At 37.1% G+C, this 24,279-nt stretch overlaps 1 protein-coding gene across 3 annotated transcripts in view; it reads left to right on the plus strand.

Moving 5' to 3' along the window:
* TLL1 (tolloid like 1) overlaps positions 1-24,279 on the plus strand; it is a gene marked incomplete at both ends in the record, with an annotated part of 130,968 nt that overhangs the window by 61,504 nt on the left and 45,185 nt on the right. For 2 of the 3 annotated variants that reach the window (XM_079535097.1, XM_079535096.1), the window contains 6 exons: positions 1,387-1,539; positions 3,101-3,218; positions 13,317-13,495; positions 15,250-15,355; positions 18,243-18,367; positions 23,892-24,007. In XM_079535097.1, the coding sequence (XP_079391223.1) occupies positions 1,387-1,539; positions 3,101-3,218; positions 13,317-13,495; positions 15,250-15,355; positions 18,243-18,367; positions 23,892-24,007 (797 nt within the window). Of the gene's footprint in view, positions 1-1,386; positions 1,540-3,100; positions 3,219-13,316; positions 13,496-15,249; positions 15,369-18,242; positions 18,368-23,891; positions 24,008-24,279 lie in introns of those variants that run through there. The other variant, XM_079535098.1, reaches the window with a different exon arrangement.

A 24,279-nucleotide genomic window follows, 5' to 3' on the forward strand; every position in this document is an offset into this window, starting at 1 on the left:
GAGTCACACACTTTGAAGCTTTTATGGTGTGTTGCACTAAATAAACACATCATACTTCTGTCAGTGTGAATGCACTTGAATTCAGCACGCAATATCAGTGAATCTCCATTAATACTGGCCAAGTGCATTTGCCATATTTCATACAAGAAGATGTCATTTTAGTGTCATGGAATGTCAACTTCTCAAAAGAAAATATGTAAAACTTCATTTTAATCACACTACAGTGTGTCTACATGCATCAGTGTATGTCTTGTAAGATTAACCACAACGCTCTGACTTTTCTGTAATTTGTTGGTATACAGTCTTCATTTTTATGACACTTCCATACTGCATAAGAGCTTGTTATCTTTCATATATGCAACTTGGCATAAGTGATTCGTTTTAATCATCTTCACTGATACCCATTACTAACTTACAGATTGCATCAGAAGAGAAAAACTAACTTAATTATGGCATACCAGTACCTGTCTCGCTGTCCTTATAGTTTTTTGTAGTCACAGTAAATTTCAACTGATATAGGAGATATTTACCTGTAACAGGAAGGATGATAGATAATCTCTCAAAATAGTAGGCTTTTATTGATCTTCCAACTTACAGCCATGAGTAATGCTTATCCACAGGGATGCAAAAGCTCATTTGTGAAAAATACATGTTGACATCCTGAAGTGTTACAGGGTTATTATGAAACTGAAAGTTATATTTCCATCTGAGAATGTTGTGGCTATTAACATTAGGTGCAAGTAACGGAGATCAGAGGGAAAAATTAACTGTGACTTTTTCCATAAGTTTACAGTTTACTTTGCAAATAATTTGTCTATTTTTCCAGACAGTTCACGATAACAAAAGCCTCTGTAATGGACTTCATTCTGTCCATTGCTCTAGGAATAGCCACGCACTTGATTTTTTTCCAGATCCAGGAATAAAATTGAAAGGGACAGTAAATGTGATGATTAGTTGGGGTCTGCCTTTTCTCCCCTGCTGGAGAAATCCAAACTTTCTTAAAACAAAACAAGCAAACAACAAAAAATAACCCAAACCAAAACAACAACAACAGCAAATAAAAGACACAAGGAAGTGTATTATTATTATTATTATTATTGTTATTGTTATTGTTTGGTGCAATTATGCAGACAGTGTTCCTGTCAGTCAGTAAGCTTGTGTGCTTAAATTGTTACTGTAGATACCTTTGGAAGTTGAAGGTTTAGACACACCATTTCAAGCACTTCCTGTAAAAATGAGTAGTAATAGATTGTTGATAAAGTACGTATAGAAGTAATAATATGACTTTGACATCATGGAAAATAATTATTCAGTAATGGTTCTCTCTTTATTTTTCTATTCTTTTTTTTCTTTTTAATGATCTCAATTAGTGTTTTGTCATTACAGGTTTGGAGCAAAATAATACTTCTAAAGGAAGAACCACAGTGAAATTCTCAGGGAAAAATGAGAAGAACAGATTTCCCAGAGCTGCTACATCACGAACAGAGAGAATATGGCCAGGGGGTGTCATTCCATACGTAATAGGTGGAAATTTCACTGGTAAGTTTTCACCTTTATATAGGGAGAAAGAATATGGTATATTTTTATTTATTCGTTTATGGTAAAGTCACACTATGGAAAGATTTCTGCAGGATCAGGCCAGGAGTACATCTGCTTTGAAAACGTTGGCCATCCCTTAATGAATTGTTCCCAAGGGCAAGCGGCATAATAAAGATATTTAGGTTTGTTTTAGATAAGGAAGTCTGTTTGTTCGATGTTTCTTCTGTTATATGTTTGTTTTCGGAGCCTAAATAACAGAATGTATTGAAATTTATTTTTATTAATAAAAAAAAAAAAAAAGGATGTTTATTTAGTTTAAGAATATAACAGAATTAACTAGTGGGACATGTATTTTGCTAAACTGATGTAACGCAATTAAATGACTTAAATGTGTTTTGTAATTCCTCAATTTGGCTTTCAAACAGATACCTGATTACTATACGTGTCAAAAAGAAAAAGCTGGCTTCAGTATTTGTATGTAGTTCTTAGCATGGAAATTTAGAAAAAAATTAGAACATTTATCATTCCTGAAAAATGTAAGTGGATCAGTATCAGTGTGGATATAATCAGTAATTTAAAACAAAAAGGAATGTAGACAAAAACAAAGATGGGTGGAAAACAATACATAGCAGCATCTTACTGTGCACAGTAATACAGGAAGCCTAAAGAAACATGCAAATTCACACATGTTGTATGCACGTAAGAAATCAGAGATCTTCTTTCCAAACTGTTCTAGTAAAACTTTTAGTCTGGGTATTTACAGAGTACATAACCTTTGTTTTTGGATAGCAATCTTTTGGAGGAACGTTTGTAAACTAAGTAAAAGATTTACATGCTGAACGTTTCACTTTCTCGTAAAGGTGAGTTTTAAAGCTTGATGAACATTACTTAATGATAAAAGGGCAATACAGGATGAAATAACCCTTGATTCTTAGGATCATGGCATAGTTTGAACTCATCGTTTTTAAGAACTTTGAGATTTTGTTGTCTTTAACTTAAAGCATTTTAAAAACAAGCAGACATCACCCACGCCCCAAGTTATCCATCCACTCTCTGCTGGAATGTAGCTTTGAGAGAATGCAAGGTGGGTATATTTCTGCCAGCAAATTCGTGCTGAGTACAGTTCTTTGTGGATTTCTAGCTCAGCAACAATATTCTCAGGTACTGCCTCTAAGTTAACAAGCCTTTTCTTTTATTAGGCAATGAAATTGCTTTGCCATGCTACCTGCAGCATTGTGTGGGCAGCCAGCACGCACAGGGCCTTGAGCTCTGTGAGACCTGGCTTGGCTTTTTCTGCATCTAGGCTGTTTCTGAATGCGTTTCTCTTTTTAAAACAAGTATCTATGTATGCTTTGTATAGTAACAAAATACATTTTTCCCCTTTTGGTGAATAATTTGATTTCTGAAAGGTTTGTATGGAAGGAAATGGAAATTGGTCCCTGCTCGAGACAACGTTATTAAATTCACATGCCTTGTTTGGTGTGCTGAAGTTAAATTAGTCTCCAGATTTGAAGACTGAAGTTGGAAAAGTCTCTTATTTCATGTCATGCAATTCTTGCAGGCACGCAGCGCGCCATGTTCAAACAGGCGATGCGACACTGGGAAAAGTACACGTGTGTTACATTTATTGAAAGAAGTGATGAAGAAAGTTACATCGTATTTACATACCGACCTTGTGGGTAAGTGCATCTGTATGTTCACAGATAGTCACACTTTCTGTGTTTGGACATATTTCTCAGCTTTGGAGTTGTTAGTGAATAGCTACCTTGCAGGGAAGTGAATAGTTACTGTGTTTAAGCAATGCATCTGTTGTACTTGGCTGTAGGTTAATTGAAAGTAGTGATTATTGAAGTTATGCCTCTCAGATATTGCTAAATAAAACTATCTTACTAGAATAAACATAGATGAGACATTATAGTTGGCTTTGTCATACTTTCAGTGTTCACATACATTGTTCTAAATGTGCTTAAGGCTAATTGCCTGTTTATTTGATATTTTCTCTGTATTGCATGTTCTCTGCTGGATCAAGTACAAATACCTATCCCTATTCTTTTTCCAGCTTAATTGTGCTTAATTGTAATTAAGGTCTTATCTTTTATTGCATTGACTGTTGTTGCTCAGATTTATTTAATCAGGAAACTTTTATAACCTTTTCACAATTCCTTCTCCCAGATCACTAACACGTGAAAATGAACGAAACAGGTTTTGTCATTCATCAGCCTAGCTTTCAGACAATCACTTTCCATCCTCAGATATTTCTGCTGACAAATGTGTCTGCCAGTTATGTTTGTTATTTATTGCACTCAGAAATCTCGATTTTAATATAGTGGTCAGTGAACTGCCTGTGAGCACCATGTTTGTTTTCTGAGTGGAAAACTCACTACATGTGGGACTACTGTACTTATGATAGTCTGCTTCTGTTGGGGACGTAGGCTCCAAAGGGTGAAGCTGTCTGTCTTGCTGACTTTCTGATCAATGAGCACTTTTCATGGCTACTTTATAAGTTTTAGAGGCTAATGTTGCGAAGGGGAGTTTTGGAATCTCCTTATATTGTAGGTATGATCCTGCATGTACTTTACAATAGTCCATAAGTTTACATGTAGGCTTGTCAGGGATATTTTAAGCAGACATTCTTCTCTGAGTCTTAGATACTTGCAATGTGGGAACGTATTCTGGGGGAATGCTCATGACCTTGTCTTTTGTATTCTTGTGCTGTAGAACTCTGTTACAAACTGACAAATTAAATGGACTTCTGTTCTCAACCAGCATGGCTATTATTACTTAGTTAGCAATGCAACTCATAAGAGAGAATACTTATAAATAGTTGGAAAAAATCAGGAAGTAAAGAATAATAATACTGCCTGCCTGCTCTTGGTGATGCAGGAAGCAATGTGAACTTAAACAGAGAATGTGGAAGAGATAAATGTTCACAGGCATGTTGGGAAGAGAAGTATGGATATATGAAACAGAGGTCTCTGTAAATGAAAGGTAAATGCTATGACTTCATTGGTTGGCTTGTGCTTCATAAGATGAAGTCACTATGTGGTGAAGGCTGGATTATAACAAATTCAGATCAGAAAGGTAGAGTATACTCAGCATCTGTGTTGAAAGTCACCATTATCCTTTGCCATCAGTGTTTTATTGGCGGATGCTTTCCATACTGCAAACACTTAATGAAGTCTGTAACAGTTCTAGGATTAAGAACAAGGGAAAGTGTGGCTGCCAGTGAGGAAAAGCCTAAGCTAAACAGAAGGGCCTTTTTTGAGTTCTGATTGTTTCAGAAAGTGCCAGATAAATAAGAGTACGTCTTCTCTGGGTGAATAGAAACTACTATGCACTCACCACTTGCATACAATGCTGCTGTTTTCCATGGAAAGAAAATAGACAGAAGTGACACCAAACCATCTGCAAACACCTTCTGCCTCATGGCCAGTCACATTGAAATGAATCCCTGTGCTTTCCCATAGCAGCCTGCTGTGTTGATTTGTTAGCACATTGTGTCATTATTGTTAGTATTACCATGGTAGTTAACATTCACAGATGAGGGAAACTTTATTATACTCAGCACTGTCTGAAATAAAAACTAAGTGATAAACCCTGCCACAAAGAGCACCTAGTCAAAACATAGCATAATGTTATGAAACAGAAAGTGGACATAGCCATATATGTGGAAGTTCACATGGCAATATCTATCTGCAGACGTCTCAGATGGCGGTGATAGTACACTAACAACTGAAGTGTCTTTGAGCCTTTGCAAACCTCAAGGATATTTTGAAGGAGCATAATGCATTACTTCTTGCAGCAGTTCGTGGGAAGCTCTGCCCAGAAAGGCCGTGATGAAAAAAAAAAGCATATTTGAAATAGAGGAATTAGTTATCAGAGGTAGAAACACGAGCTTTCTACAGTTGAGAGTTTGCATTTTAACAATGGGTGAGAGAAGTTTTTGTTATCGTAAACCTACAGGACTGCAAAAATAGCTGAGCACCCTTAAGATGGAAACAGCTGTATCTATGATGTTCTTGAAATTCGCTTGTCTAACTTGTTTTTAAAAACATGCGAAATGAATACTTCACAGCCTGCTAGGAAATATGTTGCTTCAGTATCCTTAAAATAAGAATTTGAGGATGTTGGTGGCAATAGTTTTGGTCATAACAAAAATAAGGATTTGTTGCTGCAGTTGAAGCTCATCAACTTTTCCATCTCACCATGACAGAAAACAAATTATTCCTTTTTTTTTTTTTTTTTTTAAAGGACTTTGTCATATACTTTGAGACTCTCATTATGTCCGCCCTCGGTTCCATTTTCGTTTAGGCTACAAAATGTCCAAATCGTTTAAGCTTTCCTGCCAAGTCATTTTTTCTAGGACTTTGATCACCTTGTTATTCTCTTTTGAAATTCTTTTTTGACTACTCCACATCTTTCTTGAAATTGAGAACCCAGAAAAGGACACACTTGTCCAGATGAGTCATTACTTCTGCTCAGCCAGCGCTAGATCTAGTTCATGTTTTGAAATCTCTCTGTTCTCTTAGGTATCTCCACGATCTGCTTCTCAACGCCTCCCACCTTTGACTTTCAGTTGCCTGGGACATAACTGCCATTACACTCCTTAGTTCTTTCCACAGCCCTGATACTCGGTCACCAGTTCCGTGCTCAGCACGCATCACCTTTTGCACATTTCTGGACTGGACTGGACATTCTGGACTTGATAATGCTATATTTCCTTTTTTATATCTCTCCAATCTGTTCAAGTCATTGTCAGCTCCAGGCTTATTTTCTTTGCATTTAGCAGTCTTTTCTCAGACTGCAAGTTTAAAGATCGTATTATCAGTTTTTATTTTGTATAGATGTATTCTTTCAATGAACTTCATACTCCCTTTTGTAATAGATTTCTGTAGTTTACTTATGAGCTTTATGTGGAAAGAAAATTAAAGTCTTTATGGCTAGAGGCCTCTTATCCATCACTCCATCATCTCCATCACAGTTTCGTTTTCTGCAGTCTTAAACTGCAATTACTTGTCATGATGTATTTTTTATGATTTTGAGAGCAGTTAATTATTGAAAAGATGTTTCTGAACTAGTTTGAATTTTTAAAATTCTAGTAGTCATTTGTACCCATTAGCTGCAGATGTGAAAGTAAGAATGCTGTATTGTTGCTTGTGATTTTTCTACCAAAGCAGCGTATGTTGGAGTTAATATATGCTAAAACAAATTCTGATGCAGATAGCTGATTAAAGCAAGTAAAAAAATCTATTCTGTAAGCAGATTCCAAACAATGTTTGTCTTCTTCATGCTCGTGTTTCTGCCTATCAGATAGAAACTGAAGATAGTATATTTCTCTGTCTGCGAAGCCAAAAAAAAAGGGGGGCAGCAAACTTGACTGGCCTCTATTCACATGCTCATAATAAAAGTTCTGAGTAAAAGTTCAGGCTTCTTTTTATATAGCGAGACAAAAAATAATAAGGAAAGAGAAAAGAACAGTTAGTCATATTGCTCTAGTACTTCAGCATGCCTTTGATCTGACTTTGTGGTAACTTTTTTTCTCCATCAGAAGACTTAATTACTTCTTGTGACAAACTTGAGATAACTTACTGCCATCGGTACTGTACCCTCAGGTTTGAGTATTTGACAAAGCTGTCTGAGATACAGAAAAATCAAATCTCTTTCATGTTCTTCTGTAAATGTTGTAGAATGGAAGGCTTCTGTATGTTTTAACTTTTTTTAAGTTGCTACGATGTTAATACACACTGCAGGCTTAAGTTGGCAAAATAGGTAGGGTCATTACCTTACGTATACTTATGCAACATTTTTAGCTTGTAGAAAGTTTACCTGCTCTGAAAGGTGCACAATCACTTGTACGGGAAGAGAAATGCTTCAGATCATCCTCAATAATCTTTTTTTTGTGTGTGTTGGATTGGTTCTTGCTCTCAGGTGGTTACTGACTCTAGCAGCTGGCACTCTTCTGTCCCAAAGCAGCCAACGCTGCTCCTCTACAGGTGGTGGCATGGCCTGCACAATGGGTGGTAGTTATCCTCTTCAATTCTCGTGAGCCCTGACATGGTGTATTAACATGAACTGAAGGATTAGTACGCTGGGATGAGAAACTGATAGCTAAAGAATGCATTCTAGTAGCTGTTTGTGATACTGATGTAGTTATCTCCGTCAAGCTGATGAAGGAGCAGTAGCCACTTCTGCTCTCAAAACAGATCTTAGGACTGTGAGTCAGGACATTTAGTAATGAGCACTGATCGATACCTGCCATGAAGCTGGGTCGAAGCCAGTATCTGCTTTATATGGAATATAGATCTTTCACTTTGTGTCATCAGTAAGCGATGACACACAGTCCTAGCATGCTCATAAAGTTCTGCAGCTTTTAATCCACAGCTTCACACAGTTGGTGCCATGGCAGGCTGATGTTGTGGTCTGTTAAGGGGCAAGTATGCTGTTAAATCCCAAAGAATGTAATAATGCAGCTTTCTTAAAAAGTGCAACATTGTGACCCCATGAGATTCTCTTCCTTTACAATGATTTAAGAGCATTTTAAGGAGTGACTGTGAAACAGTATTACTTGAAAGAAAGAATGTCCTGCTCCAATCACTTTGCTTTCTTTGTCATTTGTTTCTCTTTGCACACCATTATTGATCAGCTAGACCAATTACATGGAATTAGAGATTCCTAAATAGTTACTGTATCTAACTGCTGTCTGTTGCAATAAAGATTAAAGAGATCAGGAGCTTTAAATTGTCATTTGACTCAGTTTAAGGAGCATGACAAGTGCTGCTGAAGCACAGAGGAGTCTCCGCCCTTTGCCCAGAGCACCTGGGATCAGCCTCAGGATGTTGCAACTTATTTCATTCATATTTGTATTTATTTACTTTAGTTTTTCTTACCTTTTGCCTCAGTGCAGTCGTTGCAGTGATCAGAACGTTGCAGCTTAGTTGGATGAATCTGATGTGCTTGACATGACACTCAACCCAACTAATCCTCATGACCTTCTATGAGTGTACTGATGCTGTTATTTTGAGACTCACGTTAATTCTAATTCTCCTTAGGCTGTTAAGCAATACTGAAGAAATTGATTGATAATTTCTGGGAAGAGCTTAAAATCTGCTAAGTAAATATTCAAAGGAAATTGCCATGTGCAGCTAGCTGTTCATTGTTTTTTGTTTTACTCAGTGGGCTTACTTTGTTTCTAAACAAATACTTTACAGTTTATCTTCACCTGCAAATACATACCTACAGACATACATATGCACATTCTTTATCTGAGTATTTAGAACATTAGTTCTAATTATGCCAGCTCCTAGGTGTCCTAAGTATTTTGTATCCTACAAGATGCAGAAGCTTTCTATATCCTTTTCTTTCTTTTCATTTTTGTTTTCTAAGAAGAAAATATTTTTTAGAAGTACCCAATAAGATGCCCAAAGCCAGTAAGCACGCTGGTAATGCCCAACTTCTCCTTGTTTGCAGACTTTTCGATCAAGTTCAGAAGGGCTGAATACAAAGCTGTGCAGCTGGGATGTGCAGCTCTGTGGGGAAGGTCCTCAGGCAGCAAGTTAGGTACAAGCTGGCCCTGGCTGCAAAGGGAGCCAGCAGCACCAGAGGCTGTATGAACAGCCTTTCATGAAAAGGAGTTGTCCTTCTCTGCTTGGCACTTTGTAGATGATAGGTAAACATTACATGTGAGAATGACATTAATTACCTGGAAGGACTTTAGCAGCGGGCTGCCAAGGTGCTCAGGGGTGTTGGCCCTGTGAGGAGATGCTGAGGGTGCAGAATTACTTCACATGGCTTCCAGTATATGCAACAGCAGCCTTCAGTTCCTACAGAGAAGGAAACATGAAGAGATAGACTCCTTATGATGATGCTTGGTGGGAGAATGCAAGCTAACAGACAGAAGATGAAGAAAGAATCAGACCAGGTATATGTATTTCTTACAGTATGGACAGCCAAACATTGAAGCTGGTTGCTCTGAGAGGCTGTGCTGTCTGTCTTTTGACATTTTTAAAGCTCAACTGGATAAACACCTGATCAGCTGTCTTCTGACTTAATATCTGACTGTTTTAAGCAGGAGGTTGAACTAAAGTGCTCCATAGATCCCTTCCAACCAGAATTAAATAAAATCTGGTTGTGTTTTTTTTCTTCCAAATTTCGTACTTTCCCCAAATTAAGAATTTTCACAGACTGTATGTGTTTTATACTTTTCTGTCTATAAAGTAGGCATCAAGCATAGTTCTTTTGTCCAAGACCCATATAATATAATTACCTTAATGATGTGCATAACTTTAACATACTTAGAGAAGCATAACTCATTAATTTCAACTAATATGGAAATGGTGACATACTCTGAAAGAATGTGGGTTACTTCATCTGATTGATTTAGTTTTCTGCCATGACTTCCTGTAGGTTGCCAACATGAGTGCTGAACCTTAGACTTACTTGTAAGCACTGAAAGCTAAGGATGAGTGTTTTCTAGAAGATTTGAAGTCTGGGACCTAGGGCTGTGCTTAACAAATTAATTTGGTGTACATAATGCAACTGCCTATGCCAATAAATTCAGAATTCAACACTAATTCAGCACTGAGACCAGTTCTTTAATGTTTTAAAATTAATGAAGTTTTCTGAGAAGGAAATTTCTGCAGATTCCGCAACTTTTGGCAAAGTCTGTCCTCAGTCATTCCCCCAGCAATGGGATGTGACAGGAAATAATATTGTGTGCAAAATTTAAGAACAATAACAAATGTCCTTTTGGATCCAAAGCGTTACTATTTTACAGACACCATACTAAACATGAGCGAATGAGAGTGTATGAACTTTGGTAATTTACTTATGCTAATAGAAAGCTATTCAAATAGTTAAGGAACTAGTGAAGAATAAGAACCCAGACACAATAAAGACACTGAAAATACTGTAGTGCTTTAATTATGTTTACATATTGACTCGGAGCAATAATATTTATTCAGCAAACTGAAAAAAATGTTAAACAAAGCCATGTCAACATATTAGGTGCAAAGGTGAAATCCACCGTGGAATCATGAGATAAAGTAGTATAATTACTCTAGATTTTTATTTTAATCTTATTTCTACTCTTCATCGCTCTATTTTATTGCCTGTGTTGTATTCTAGGGCATATGTTAAGGCAGTACTTCCACTACTATTATTTACATCAGTGCTTATTTCTATACCAAATGTTGTTCATACTTGCTTTCTGTTACTGTAGTTTATACAGAGTATGGAAATAAATACCCTCATGTTATTTTCTTTTGTTATGGTATGGAGGTGTAAACCTGCAGTGCATAGAATGATGGCAGAAAGTCTGCATTTCCTTTGCTTTTAAAGTAGTCACTAGTGAACACCTTAAGAAATTCAAGTGTGAAAGTCACATTATTGCACAACCAGAGCTGGAGCACAGAGCCTAATTCTGTACTTAGGCCAAGGAAAATGGTGATTCATACCTATGCTTGGAACTGCCTAAAGCAGGAAAGAAAGAGTTATAAATTACGTTTGTTTTGAGGGTAGGAGTGTTTTAGAACCAGTCAGGATAAATCTAGAGGAGGGCACTGAGATGATCAGAGGGCTGGAGCACCTCTTCTATGAGGAAAGTTTGAGGGAAATGGGCTTGTTTAGCTTGGAGAAGAGAAGGCTTTGGGGAGACCTCATTGTGGCCTTCTAGTGCTTGAAGGGAGCGTATAAACAGGAGGGGAAATGGCTGTTTATGAGGGTGGACAGTGACAGGACAAGGGGGAATGGTTTTAAACTGAGACAGGAGAGGCTTAGATTGGATATTAGGAGGAAGTTTTTCACTCAGAATGTGGTGACACACTGGAACAGGTTGCCCAAGGAGGCTGTGGATGCCCCATCCCTGCAGGCATTCAAGGCCAGGCTCTGGGCAGCCTGGTCTGCTGGTTGGTGACCCAGCACATAGCAGGGTTGAAACTAGATGAGCATTGTGGTCCTTTTCAACCCAGGCCATTCTGTGACAATTGATTTTCTAAGCGGTGTTTTTAAGACAGCTTTGGAATTCTTAATACAACTCTCTGAGGTTGTTACAATAATGTTTACTTTATAAAATAAATGCATTGCTTTTATAATTCTAAGGTATTACTGTCATTTTTTTGGATATTGCTATCCTTCATTTTATTCAGCCGTGCAAAACCAGTATATGTTTACTAAGGACATATATAACAAGCTGAAGTGTCATGACTGTATTCCTGTAATATTCATATTTGATGGATTTAGTGGGTTGTTTGTTTGTTTGTTTTATTAACAAAAATCAGTGAAACAACCCAATTAAGACTGACTGACCAGCCAATTGTCCAAAGAGACAACTCTACAAAACCTGAAAGGGAGCCAATTTTGGAGGCTGTAGAGTTTAATATACGATTGAAATTACTTCCATGGCTGCTCTTTCTTTATTGACCACAGATACGTATGAAGGATTGGATCAAAGTCCACGCTAACATAAGCCTCCTCAAAGAAAAAATACAACATAAATGTTGGACATCCGATTATTATTTTTTTTTTTTTAAGGAGGAGGAGGTGGAGGTGAACTTCTACTCTGCACAGTTCTATTCCATCTGAAAGACTGCAGAACTACAGAGCAGAGATGAGAAATTGAGTTATTGTTAAGGAATGTAATGTCGGCTTGTAACAGCTAGAATTTTTTGAGGTGAAAGAGAATGAGTTTTAGATTGTTGACTCTGAAATTGTCTCAGATTGCTGCAGAATTCACTCTCCCTTTCTACGGTTTTGCTGGCTTAATCAGCAGATGTCTTTTCTAATGAAAAAGCAAGCAGACATCTCTGATAAATGTTGACACTGTGAATGCTGAAAAGGTACAATTTGTGAAAGCGCAGAAGAAGAGTAATGAAACACAAGAGCACTTGCAAAGCATATTTCCCTTTTTTTTGGGGGGGGTGGGGGGGTATGACTTTCTGGGACTAACATCCTAAAAGTTTATATTGCAAGAAAACAGGAGTGGTAGAAGAAATGGTTCACTCCTATTAAGATCATTCAACCTCCTCATACAGAGTTGTTGCAAATGACAGTATACATCATCCACAGACAGATAAACAGAAAATATAGAAAACATGGAGAGATTGTTAAGAGGCACCACAGGATATTGCATTTCTGGCAGGATATCTTCTGCTGTTTTTTCAACTGTGCACTAACAGATACAAAATGACTCTTTTAATGGGCTACCATTTCATTTGCATCATTTTATAAATAGAATTAGTAGGGAAGGGTGAATTTTCAGATCAAAATATAGGAAACTTACCAGAACTGAGTGAGCATGGCTACAGTGAGTGCTTTCAAGACACACAGCAGAAGTATAGCAGGGAGGAAAGTGTGTGCATACATTTTCCTGTTTCTTCTGCACGTCTTTTTTGATGGTGTGTGGGCAAGAAAGCAGTGATGAATGAGATGGTACTTCAGTAAAGTGGACTTTATTAATTCTTTGAGTGCAAATGCATTATTGTGTCATAGGGAAGTACAAGACCACAAGGGACAGTTGTGCTAAACACAACTAACATCTTGTGGAAGGCCTTGAATAAAAAATAAAACAATCCATAAATTCTTTATAAGGTATTCTGAATAATAAGTAAGTTGTCATTCCAGCATTAGCTCTAGATTTTGAGAGACTTCAGAAACTTCACAGTGTGTAGCTCTGCTGGTTTTTTTTTTGTTTTTTTTTTAAAAAAGGAGTTTTCTCAGATTTTAACTGAACTTCCTAAATAAGAACATGAGAACATTCATCTGTATTTGTGTTTTAATTGCAGGTGCTGTTCTTATGTGGGTCGAAGGGGAAACGGTCCTCAAGCTATATCTATTGGCAAGAACTGTGATAAATTTGGTATAGTGGTCCATGAGCTAGGTCATGTTATAGGCTTTTGGCATGAACATACACGACCAGACCGAGATGACCACGTCACCATCATTAGAGAAAACATCCAACCAGGTGAGATGTTCTAAGAAATGGTTTTGGGAAAAAACTGTTCATTTTTTGCTGTTTACTTCATTTGCTTGAGTTTTTTAGAACTGAATTGCTCTGTAACGACAGTTGAAATAAGCATTTGTTATTCCTCTTAGCTAGACCAATCTTAAGAGGATTCACAAATAAAGTACTGTAACTAAAATATAATTTTTTCTTAAGATCTGGCCAAATAGCAAGCTGTGAAGTATCCTTGGCTAGGAGAGAAGTAGTAATCACACTCAGAAATTTTGAAGGAAGCTATTACAATTAGAGCCCTTTAAAGTCCTATTTTTCTGTGGCTGAGAAAGGCTTTTACAGTCATACTGAATGATTATTAGAGACGTGCCGATACCTGTTAAGCTGCCTGGCAGGTTGAGATTTGGAAGGGAAGCTGAGCACTTTGAATCTGTGACCATGTTCCCATCATATTCAAATCTGAAACTCTGTTATCTGTGTTGGAAGGAAACTAGGCATGCTCCATTTGCTTTGTTCATAAGTACACCTGGTCTTTGTGAAATGCTAATTTTGACCTTTTTGACCATTCTCTGCAGGGTTTGAGAAAGGATAGAATTAATAAGTGTCTAATGGTAGCTTAGATTGTCTGTCACTAAAGAAAATGTTTTAAAACAAAATAGTTGTGGGATGCAATAAATCTTGCGAGAATCCCATCCACAACAGTGAGAGTGGAAGGGATTAGATCTTTTAAGGTCCCTTCAAACCTAAGCCAGACTATGATTTTCCACCTCAGAAACAGCTGGAGGAAGTCTGGCAGCTAATTCACACTTCCAAGAGTCTCTGAAGTCCTGAAATCCAGTTCGCACATCCAAGTTTTCCACCTACTCTCTTTCCCATCAACTTGCATAGATGCTGTTCAAGTCCTCATCTGTTAGGTTTTTTTCTCTGATGGGGAAAATACAGCTTAGTGTCATCCTCTGCCTCCTGCTTTCCCCTTTCAGTTGTCCCTCTAGTTTCTGACTGAAAACACTTCCTGTGCTGTCATTTGAGGATCACTTGTTGAGCTTGCGTTTCACTAAATCAGATCATGACCACCAAAGTATTTTTTTTCTCTTATATTACAGAAAAGAAGTTGATAAATAATGTTAATCCTACTGCAGTTGTTTTTTCATTTGTTTGTTTTGCAATACTGCAAAATGAATATGAATTAGAGTAAGGAGTGCTTTGCGTCCCTGTATGAATGATTAAGTCAAAGAATTATGGATCTGGAATTATGAGCTGAATATTATTATTTTGTTCTACTTGCAATTTAAATTGCAAAAGCTGAACTCCTGAAAATGTGACTTGATTGTATTTGCAATACATGGGTGCTCTGCCTGCAATGAAGTAAAGTCACTTTAGTACCAGTCCAGAGAATCTAAAATAAAGAGGATTCTTCAAAAGCTCTAGCTGTTAAATCAGCAATTATTATTATAATAATACTATCATCAGCTGGAATTAAGAAACAGTCCAGCAAATTTTCCAGATACTACATGAATTATAGCATAATGTTTGGAGACTTCATGGATTATGTGAATGAGAACAGTCTTTCTAAATATCAGAGATTTCTGAGATGCCTGCTGTCTTGGTTAATAAAAGCACACAGTTACTTCCGAACGATGACTAAGAGTTATGAATGTCAGCAAGTAATCAAGTTGGGATCTTTTGATGTTTTTCTTTTCCTGTTTGGTTTTTAATCTTCTCAAAAAGAGATATTACAGAGAATAATTATCAATCATCCTTAGGTCAGGAATACAACTTCTTGAAGATGGAGCCTGGAGAGGTGAATTCCCTTGGGGAGCCATATGACTTTGACAGCATCATGCACTATGCCAGGAACACCTTCTCAAGGTTGGAGTCTCAGGTTATACCTTTTGACTTTTAATTCTATTCCTCTCCGTGAATGCTAAAAAAATGTAAATTTATTTGTTTACTTAAAATTATTTCATAATCATTTAAAATATTCCTTGTAGTGCAGTACACTTACAGCAGTAAAAACACAGCTTGTTCAAGTCAGGATAATTAAATTATGTTTTTGAACACATTTCCAAAGCAACCTATTAGTCTTGTTTCGGTTCTTTAGATTTTAAGACAAGATAATCTAGAATCATCATTTCCTAGTGCTCGTCTTCTTCTTGTAAAACTTTGTATTCCGTGCATGTTTGTTTTTAGAATAACCAAATGATTGAAATGATCAAGTGTTTTAAGTATAACATGATCTGCTCTCTTGGAGAGAAATGTCCTTTGATGCATGACTTCTGAATAACTGTAGGTTATGCAACTAGAACACTTTATGGTAGTAAGAAATCGACCATGCAAACCGCAACCTTTGCGAAGGGCTGCAGCCAACCATTTACAGCACAGGCTGCAGTCCCTTCTGTGTTGTTTGTACAGATTGGTACTGTCATCAAAACCTTATAGAAAGATGTTCTGCTTTTTTCCTCCTCTTGCTGACAAGCCCACTCCAAACTTCATGGGCTTGCTCTGAAACGCTGAATGGATTTGAGAAGCTGTACAGCAAGCTGTTCTCCTAGGCTAGAAAAAGGAGAGCAGGAGTCTCACCTGATTTCCTGTTATATTTCATATCAAGTTGCAGTCCAACTTTCTACTCTGAAATTACTAGAGTAATGTAGATTTAAGAAAAACTATGCGAGGACCTGATGGCACATCACATAAAGCAAATACAGTTTTGTTTGAATATTAAATAAATTATCCCTAGACAGACTGAGATTCAGAAATAAACTGAAGACCACCAAAAACCTCACCAGAACATATTCAGCATATACATTCTTTGGCCAGGAAAAGCATGGAAATTGAGCCACATGAGGTAGATATTAGTCATATTGCTTAATCCAGTTACAGATGAATTACCTTAAGCTGTAAAAAGCTATGTAAAATAGAGAAATTTAGCAAGCTGGAACCCTCCAGAGTCTTAGGGCAATGACAACGTAAGATAATTTGAATTCTGGGCTCTGATCTCACCACTTTCCAAGCTGGCAAGAACTGATAGTGCCATGAGTAGGCATGCCCTGCCCCAAGGTGCAGTAGGTTGTTAAGTCATGCTGTTTAAAAACAACCTTCCAAACCCCGAGGTCATGTATCAATTTTCAGCAATTTATCTTGAAAGCATGAGTCATGCCCAGCATGAAATATTGCCAGCTGTTTGTTCTTATAGTCTACTCCGGATAAGTAGGAGAAATTGCAAAACTTGATGAAGTTCTGGTTGCACATGATAATGCTGCTAATGCTTTATTGAAACTGTTACCAGTTGTTCTTTTTTTAAAGCGCATATCAGAGTAGTGCTGAGCCATCTGAGAGGATCGTTCTCACATTTTTTCAAAACAGTAACGGCATCTGTTTCAGATTGTACCAAAAATCAGTGGAAGATACAATTATGATTTAAAGACTAACTTTTTTTTTCTTAATTAGTAACGTCCCTTATTTCTAGAAACTGAATAATATCATAAGTACTTTATTCTAGAGTTCAACATAATGCAATGTCCTAAGCTGATTGATTTTTATTGTTTTTCCTTTTTCCAAAATCTTTAGTGATGCCATCAGAAAGCTGACTGCTTGTACAGCATGTACCCCAGTACTCAAAGTTGTTCGTTTATTATCATTTAAAAAGTGGTCTATTTATCATTTATTATCATTTAAAAAGTGATCTGTTTTAATAAACAGCATTCATAACTACAAAGATCCTTGCTATGCGTTCATTTTTTGGACCTACTTAATCCACATATAAAAACAACAGTTTTACTTCTCTGTACAAGCCCTGCAAAGACAAAAGAGAGCATCCAAAAATTAAAGAACAAGAGAATACAAAGACATATTCATCTATTAAATTCCATTTTATTGGATTTTATGGATTTTCAAATCCTATAATATGAAAACAGAACATCCTTGTGCTTTCTTCTCTAAAACTGACTTCAGACAACCAGAATATTTTGATTCATATTTAAAAATGGGGATATTTTGAATGAAAGTACACGTCTGGAACAGATGTGCTTCTCTATTACTCCTAGTCATCTAAGGTAAATATTATGGAAATCACTTATGGTAGGTAGACATACATTGTTGTAGAGCAAGCAGAATGTGGCAAGCAAGCACTTGTATTTTAAGAGCAGCAGCAGCTAGAGTAGAGTAAGATCTGTTATAACATCTGACAGAAAAATGGTCTGACATTAATTAAATAAAAGAATCCAATAAAACCAGGAATAGCTTCGCATTACTGGCTGACTTCTTACTGCACAGGCAAACAGGACTGACTTTACTTGCTCTTACTCATGCAAGTCAAACAAGGCTTTAAAAACTTCATTAGAATCAGGAACTTTGTGATTAAGAATTTTGTGACAGGGACTTATTTATGTATTTTTATTTATTTAATTTTTATTTAATTTTTTCAATATAATGAGCTGAGCTGTAATGCGTTTTCCCTGTGTAATCAAAACAATAGTAAGAGTTTTCCTTTCTGTTGTCTAGCAGAAATATGAAAGCTTTCACTGATCTACTGAAGAAAGATGCTTTTTTGATAATTTTGCTTAAGGTTTGGTCAGCCCAATGAATTTTTCTGACTTGTTTTCTCTATTTAAAGTTCTGCTTTTTACCCTCTTACTTGTGCCAAATGTAAATTTTAGGTTTACATAATAGCATAATTCATGCATCAAACTCTGCAAGTTTTATGACAGAAACCTGATAGGGTTTTTGGGGTCTATTTTTTATTTTTATGTTTTTTTAGGGGCATGTTTCTGGATACCATTCTCCCTTCCCGTGATGATAATGGTATACGACCTGCCATTGGCCAGCGTACCCGTCTAAGTAAAGGAGATATTGCACAGGCAAGAAAGCTGTATAGATGTCCAGGTATTGCACCACAAACAAACAAAAAACACATACTAGCAATTGTTTGACTTCATTTCTTTTTCAAGAGGAACGATAATATCTTTGAGTCAGTTGCTTTATTAGTCTGTTTCCACGTTGGCAACTGACATAGGCAGAAGAAGAGCTGAATCATGAAATATCTTTTAGGTAAAGTCTCTCAAATGCAAAGCACTTAAGGACAGATAAACGACATGAAACAACATTTAGTTTCATTCCATTTCAGTATGTTTTCCTTAGCTGTTCAATGATTGGAAAAGAAACAACACTTAATGGTACTTCTGGTTATGTATTTGCAGTGTAAAGCTTCAACTGTACAATTAGGTGGAGGAGTTGCTTTTAGTATACGTCAGGTCTGGGGTAATGTTTGTTTTGAATTTGAGTGGAAGGCAGAATGAGCAAATTAGATTGCTACAATCAACTCTGAACTCAGTGTAGTTTTCTCAAAATTTTGTAAGTTACTACAAGCCAGGGTAACTAAGTTGTAAACAGTCTTTAAACAGAGCTTTTACAACTCTCCTCCTCCTCGTGGGGGTTAATGAAGTCTCAGTAACTTGTTTAAGTCAGATATATGGCTACTTTTTACCACCAGATCAATGCACAAAGACTATAAAGAGGGTCAGGATTGAAGTGAGGGAGCTGCTTTAGGTTTATATCAGCATCAGCAAGATCTGCTGAAGATCTGGGGCTTCTGATACACATTGTATTGCTGAAGGATGCTTTTACTTTGTGCTGCAAGTACATCAAATTATAACTGTCTATATGCAGAGATCACACACAGTGTTTCTGGCTCTACCAGGGGATAAAGTAAGACATTTTCTTTAGCAGTTATCCCTTCTGGATTAAGTTTTGTCTTGTTCTTTTGATAAAGACTGTACTTGAATAAAATTATTCTCCCAGGTAGCATTATTTCTAATAAGAGTATATGGAAAGCAGTTATTTTGTAAACACAGAGAATAAGTATATATTTGATATAAGTTGAGCTTTGAAGGCAAAAATAACACATGGAATCTGGATCTCTGTGAATATAGCTAGTGTCTTATATCCCTCTGATTAAAAGTTAGAAAGAAAGAAAAAGAAAACCCTCAAAAATCACTTTGGCAGTTGAGTGCATAGATGACACTCTTATAACTCGAACGTGCAAAGACAGAATGTGCTTTTTGAGCTGAAGTTCTAGCAGTTACTCAGAAAAAAAAAAAAAAGTGCTTTTCATATAATTCACAAACATGTATGATAATGAATTGTCATTTCTTTTGATGTTTGCACAGTCTTGTTGAAAGTTAGTTTCATGTTATTGTAAAAACATCGTTGCTCAGCAGTAGTGCAGAGTGTAAAATTTGCAGTACTGGTGAACGTGTTTCAGAGGGGTAACAAAAATGATGGGTGGTTGCAGGATCAGCCTCCTTTTCTGTGCTACGCTTTATCAGACTTTGGGATAAAACACATTAGTTTTCTAGCCTTACTTTGGTGAGCCAGCTTGTAAAAGAGAGTTTTAAGAGAGAGAGAGGGAGAAAAAGGCTGAAGGTTTTGGTACAAATTTTACCTACTGTACTCTCTAACATCACATTTTTTCAATTCATTTTTTTTTTAGTTACTGAATAACTCATGATACAAAGTTAAAAACCACCACCGAGAAGACACTCAGTAAGGAAAGCAGCTCTGCAAGTTCAGTGGTATTTGTGATCTAGTAAAAGTTTCAACAAATAGCAAGGCTGATAGTTCAGACACTATGCTTTTGATTTCGTGGAACATACATGATTTACAGTTTACAGCAGTAACATCCATGACATTGTTTTTGGAGACGTGCTGTATCTCCTGTTTCAGACAAAACATGTTAATCATTGTGTCTGCCTATGATAGCACAGCAGTGAATATTTCAAACATAAATAATATCTGCATTTTTTTTTCACGTGTTCAGGTTTTTTTACTTCAAATGTGATACCGTGAAAATACAGAAAATAGTGAATGAAATCAGGCTTTTGCAGAGAAACTGGCTTCTTAGGTGAAAAATGTTGCAGTATTGTGTATGTTTCATTTGGAGTTCCAGATGCTCCTTCAGGTAGCTTCTGGCTGGAGAAGCATTTTGTTGGGCCCATGAACATAAAGCTGAGCTTGGGGATGCTGGAGAAAATAGCTGATCAGCTCAGTAGTGAGGTAGCTGAGCCTCTTCAATAGCTTTAAGTAGGCAGGATAGTCAGGGTCATTTGTCAGAAAAGGACTTAGTGACTGAGAAATGGATTTGAGGTCAGTGAAGCTGTCTTTCATGAGCTGAGCAAGTGCCGAGACTCAGTGGTCTGTGAACAGCAGTTTTGATTTGTTTTTATGTTTTTCTTATGATGCTGTGTGCATTGGCCAGATGAGAGTGGTGGTGTACTGGCTGCACAGTTAAACACTGGCAGGCTTCAGTAGTGGAAATCGCTCTCTGGAATATAATCCTGGTGTCTGCATCTCTTCCTAGTCTTTGCAAGGAGGAGAAAAATATTTTCCCTTTCATTACCACAGGAAGGCCCATCAGAAGACGAGGCTTCTCAATCTGTAGATTGGCTTTTGGTTGGAGTTTGTATGTGGGGGGACAGTCGAAGTGCCATTTCTGTAAGTGAACTGGACTAGCGAAAGTTGAAAATGCAATCAATTTCTTCCACGTGAAACATGCTAAAACTAGATCTGAGGAAAATTAAACAAATGGCCATTACTCTCTTATTACTGCTGCCTTGCTTTCTTAATGTGGAACTACAGAATCGTGGAATCATTAAGGTTGGAACAGACCACTAAGATCATCCAGTCCAACCCCAGCTCACCCCCACCATGCCCTCCAACCATGTCACTCAGTGCCACATCTACCCATTTCTTGAACACCTCCAGGAACAGTGACTCCACCACCTCCCTGGGCAGCCTGTGCCACTGCACCACCACTCTTCCTAATTTTTCCTAATACCCAGCTTTAACCTGAGTCCGTTGCTAGTGGATTGTAGCTCACTGAAATACACAGAATATACTATTTTATAAACTTAATCACAAATAATGCAGTTGTACAGTCCAGTTGCAGAGATAAACCTTAAATTATTTAATGATAAGATGTTAAATGTTGTAATAATCACGGACCCATTGTAGAGAAATGTGCTTTTAAGCAGGAAGTACCCAAATACCATCTTATCAACAACAGTTCTGGAAGCCAGCCTGGAACTCTGATCCCACAGATAATTAATTCAGCTATTGATTAGGATGAGCTGTTCTTGTCACATATCCCTTGAGTAACCAGGAATTTTTAATTAAATCCTGTGAAATATATAAAGTCCAACCTTATTTTATAACTTCTGCTTGTGTTGGTTCGTAGTAGAAGTTATCTGATTAATTTTTTTCTTATGTTTTTTTGAAAATTTTGATTTAATAGAGAGCACCCAGGCATTTAATATGAATAGCAGTGAAATCACTGAGTGAGCTAGCTTTATACTGTATATCTTTATTCTTCAATTCTTACAAAAGGGAAACGTTCAGTGGCAGCTACCTGAAGTACATAGTTTGGTGTCTGTATACAAGTTCTCTGTATGGAACACAGCAAAAATAATCCTGCAGACTGAGAGGAATTCTGAACAGTTTTCAAAGGTATTTTTCTCTGTTAGTATACTTTTATAAAATGAGTAATTCAAGGACTGTAACATAAGGGCTAGTTATGCCAGGATCTTCAGATACGATCTGATTTCTAAGTGCTCTTGTGTAGAGCCAAGAGTTGGACTCGTTGATCCCTATGGATCCCTTCCAAGTCAGGGTATCCTATGATTCTTCCTTCTGCCCTTTTTCTAACTGCAGGGCTGCATTTAATCTGACTGTGTTCCTTCTGAGAGTACCTTGATGCAGCACAGCCTCCCTGAAGCCATGCATGGAGTGAGGGAAGGAATGAGAGAGGGTTCTTTGTGCAGCGGGCAGAGCATTTGGACTCAGTGTCTGTTCGGGTTCTGCTTTCCTCTGCTCTGTGATAGCTGTTTTACTCTTGGCCTTCTCTTAAGTGCTTTACATATTCATTGTAAGCTGTGATACAGCTCAGTAGCTCTCAGGGAACCCAGTACAGCACTCTGTAATTTATACAAGTTTTCATGAATTGCCATGTGAAAAATAAATTGTGGTTAATTATGGGTATAGCATTTTCACGGGGAAGGTTTTATATAGAAATAATTATTTAGCACTGAATACCTTTTGTATGTATGTCATTTCCTGTGGATGCCTGCAATTTGGAGAGAAAAAAACATTTTTTTTTTTTTTTTTTAATGAGGGGATAAATTTTTTTTGTCCGTTTCATTTCTGAAGGACATGGTGACAGTAACTTGAGCTATTAAATTTTTGGGAGGCTGCACCAGTCTTTTTCTTTCCTCACAATAACCATTTCAGTGTCAGAGAGCATATTTAATGCCTTGAATGTGGCTTATGCCTGATATTACAGTGTCGTTGTCAGATTACATCTTAGAAGCATTTTAACACGACAGCCCTTACAGCTGCATTGTCTCTTTGTCATAAACAATCTTTTGTCTGCTTTTATTTAAAGATTTTCCAGATCGTTTATAATTCATTGAGATTTTGATGATACATTCTTCACCTGCTGGCAGTGGTAGTGCTGTAATTTGAAAGCACTGAAGATCTGATTACGCTGTCAGTCACGGGATAATACTCTACAGTTCACATGTCTTATATCACACCTGCAGATCAGCAGGTGAAACAACTTGATTGATGGTCAAAAAGATGACTGACTGAGGTGTGACATCCCACCAGAATCAGTTTTAATGGGAGAGAAGAGCAGGAGCTTCTAATGATGTGTTTTAGTGTGAAGGGGAATTACTGATCAGTCAGCCAGCAGATTGTAGCATGATTGACAGGTGAGATATGAGTGCTAAAAGCTTTAAAAAGAAGCAATAGATAATCTTTTGGTCTTTTAGGACTTTACGTTTGCTTTGCTTTGTTACCCTCACCTCTGCAAATCATTGTTGCAAGAGATTCTGTTGAATGTAAGATTTAAGTTTTCTATGCCAGTATAATTGTGCGATTTTAGGTAAGAGCAGTCTCTCATGTGGGCGAAGTACTGAAATAAATGGAGGCTCTAATGAAATTGCAATGTGGTGCCAATCACGCTGTGCCAGTTTTTGTTGTGGTTTTGATTTAGCTCATAAAGGATGTGCCTGAGGGTGGGGCTAACTTTTTTTTCCTGCAAAATGAAGTTACACGTGTAATTTTGCAGTTGACTGGCAGCAGTGACATTTTTAAGACTGCTCTAATTTTGGTTAAGTCAGCAGACAGTACACAAGTGAAGCAGTTCATGGAATAAAAACATCCTGTGTAAAATGGAATGAACGTCAGATTGGCTTAAAATCTCTGTTTTGAATAAATCGTAAAATAACTAGTCTGTTTTCCATTCTGCATCTGCAGTGAGTTAAATGGGTTCTAAATAGATATTGGAAGGACACGTTTTTTTTCTCTTAGGCACATTCAATTTCATATTTTTACTGTATTTTGATTCTTTCAGCCTGTGGAGAAACACTGCAGGAATCTACAGGCAACTTTTCTTCTCCAGGATTTCCAAACGGTTATCCTTCCTACACCCACTGCATATGGCGAATCTCTGTGACCCCAGGGGAAAAGGTATTTTAACATTCTCTCAGCTAAAGGTAGATACTATTTTTAGAACAAAATTTTGTCTTTGTCTAGTTTTTCACTTACATTTAAAGGCTTGCGTGATAGCTGAAAATGACGGTAAGCTGTAGAGCAGTGTTTTGAACGGGATTGTAAAAGATCTGCCGTTGACTTGACTGTGGTCTATGGGATTAGAAACGCAGATTCATCCATTTGGTGGCTTTCTGTGTGAAATGAAATTCTGGTTTCAATCTGCTGTGTGTTTGCATCCTGGAACCCCT

This window comes from Tetrao urogallus (assembly GCF_951394365.1).
Source record: "Tetrao urogallus genome assembly, chromosome: 4".
Taxonomy (NCBI): Eukaryota; Metazoa; Chordata; class Aves; order Galliformes; family Phasianidae; genus Tetrao; species Tetrao urogallus.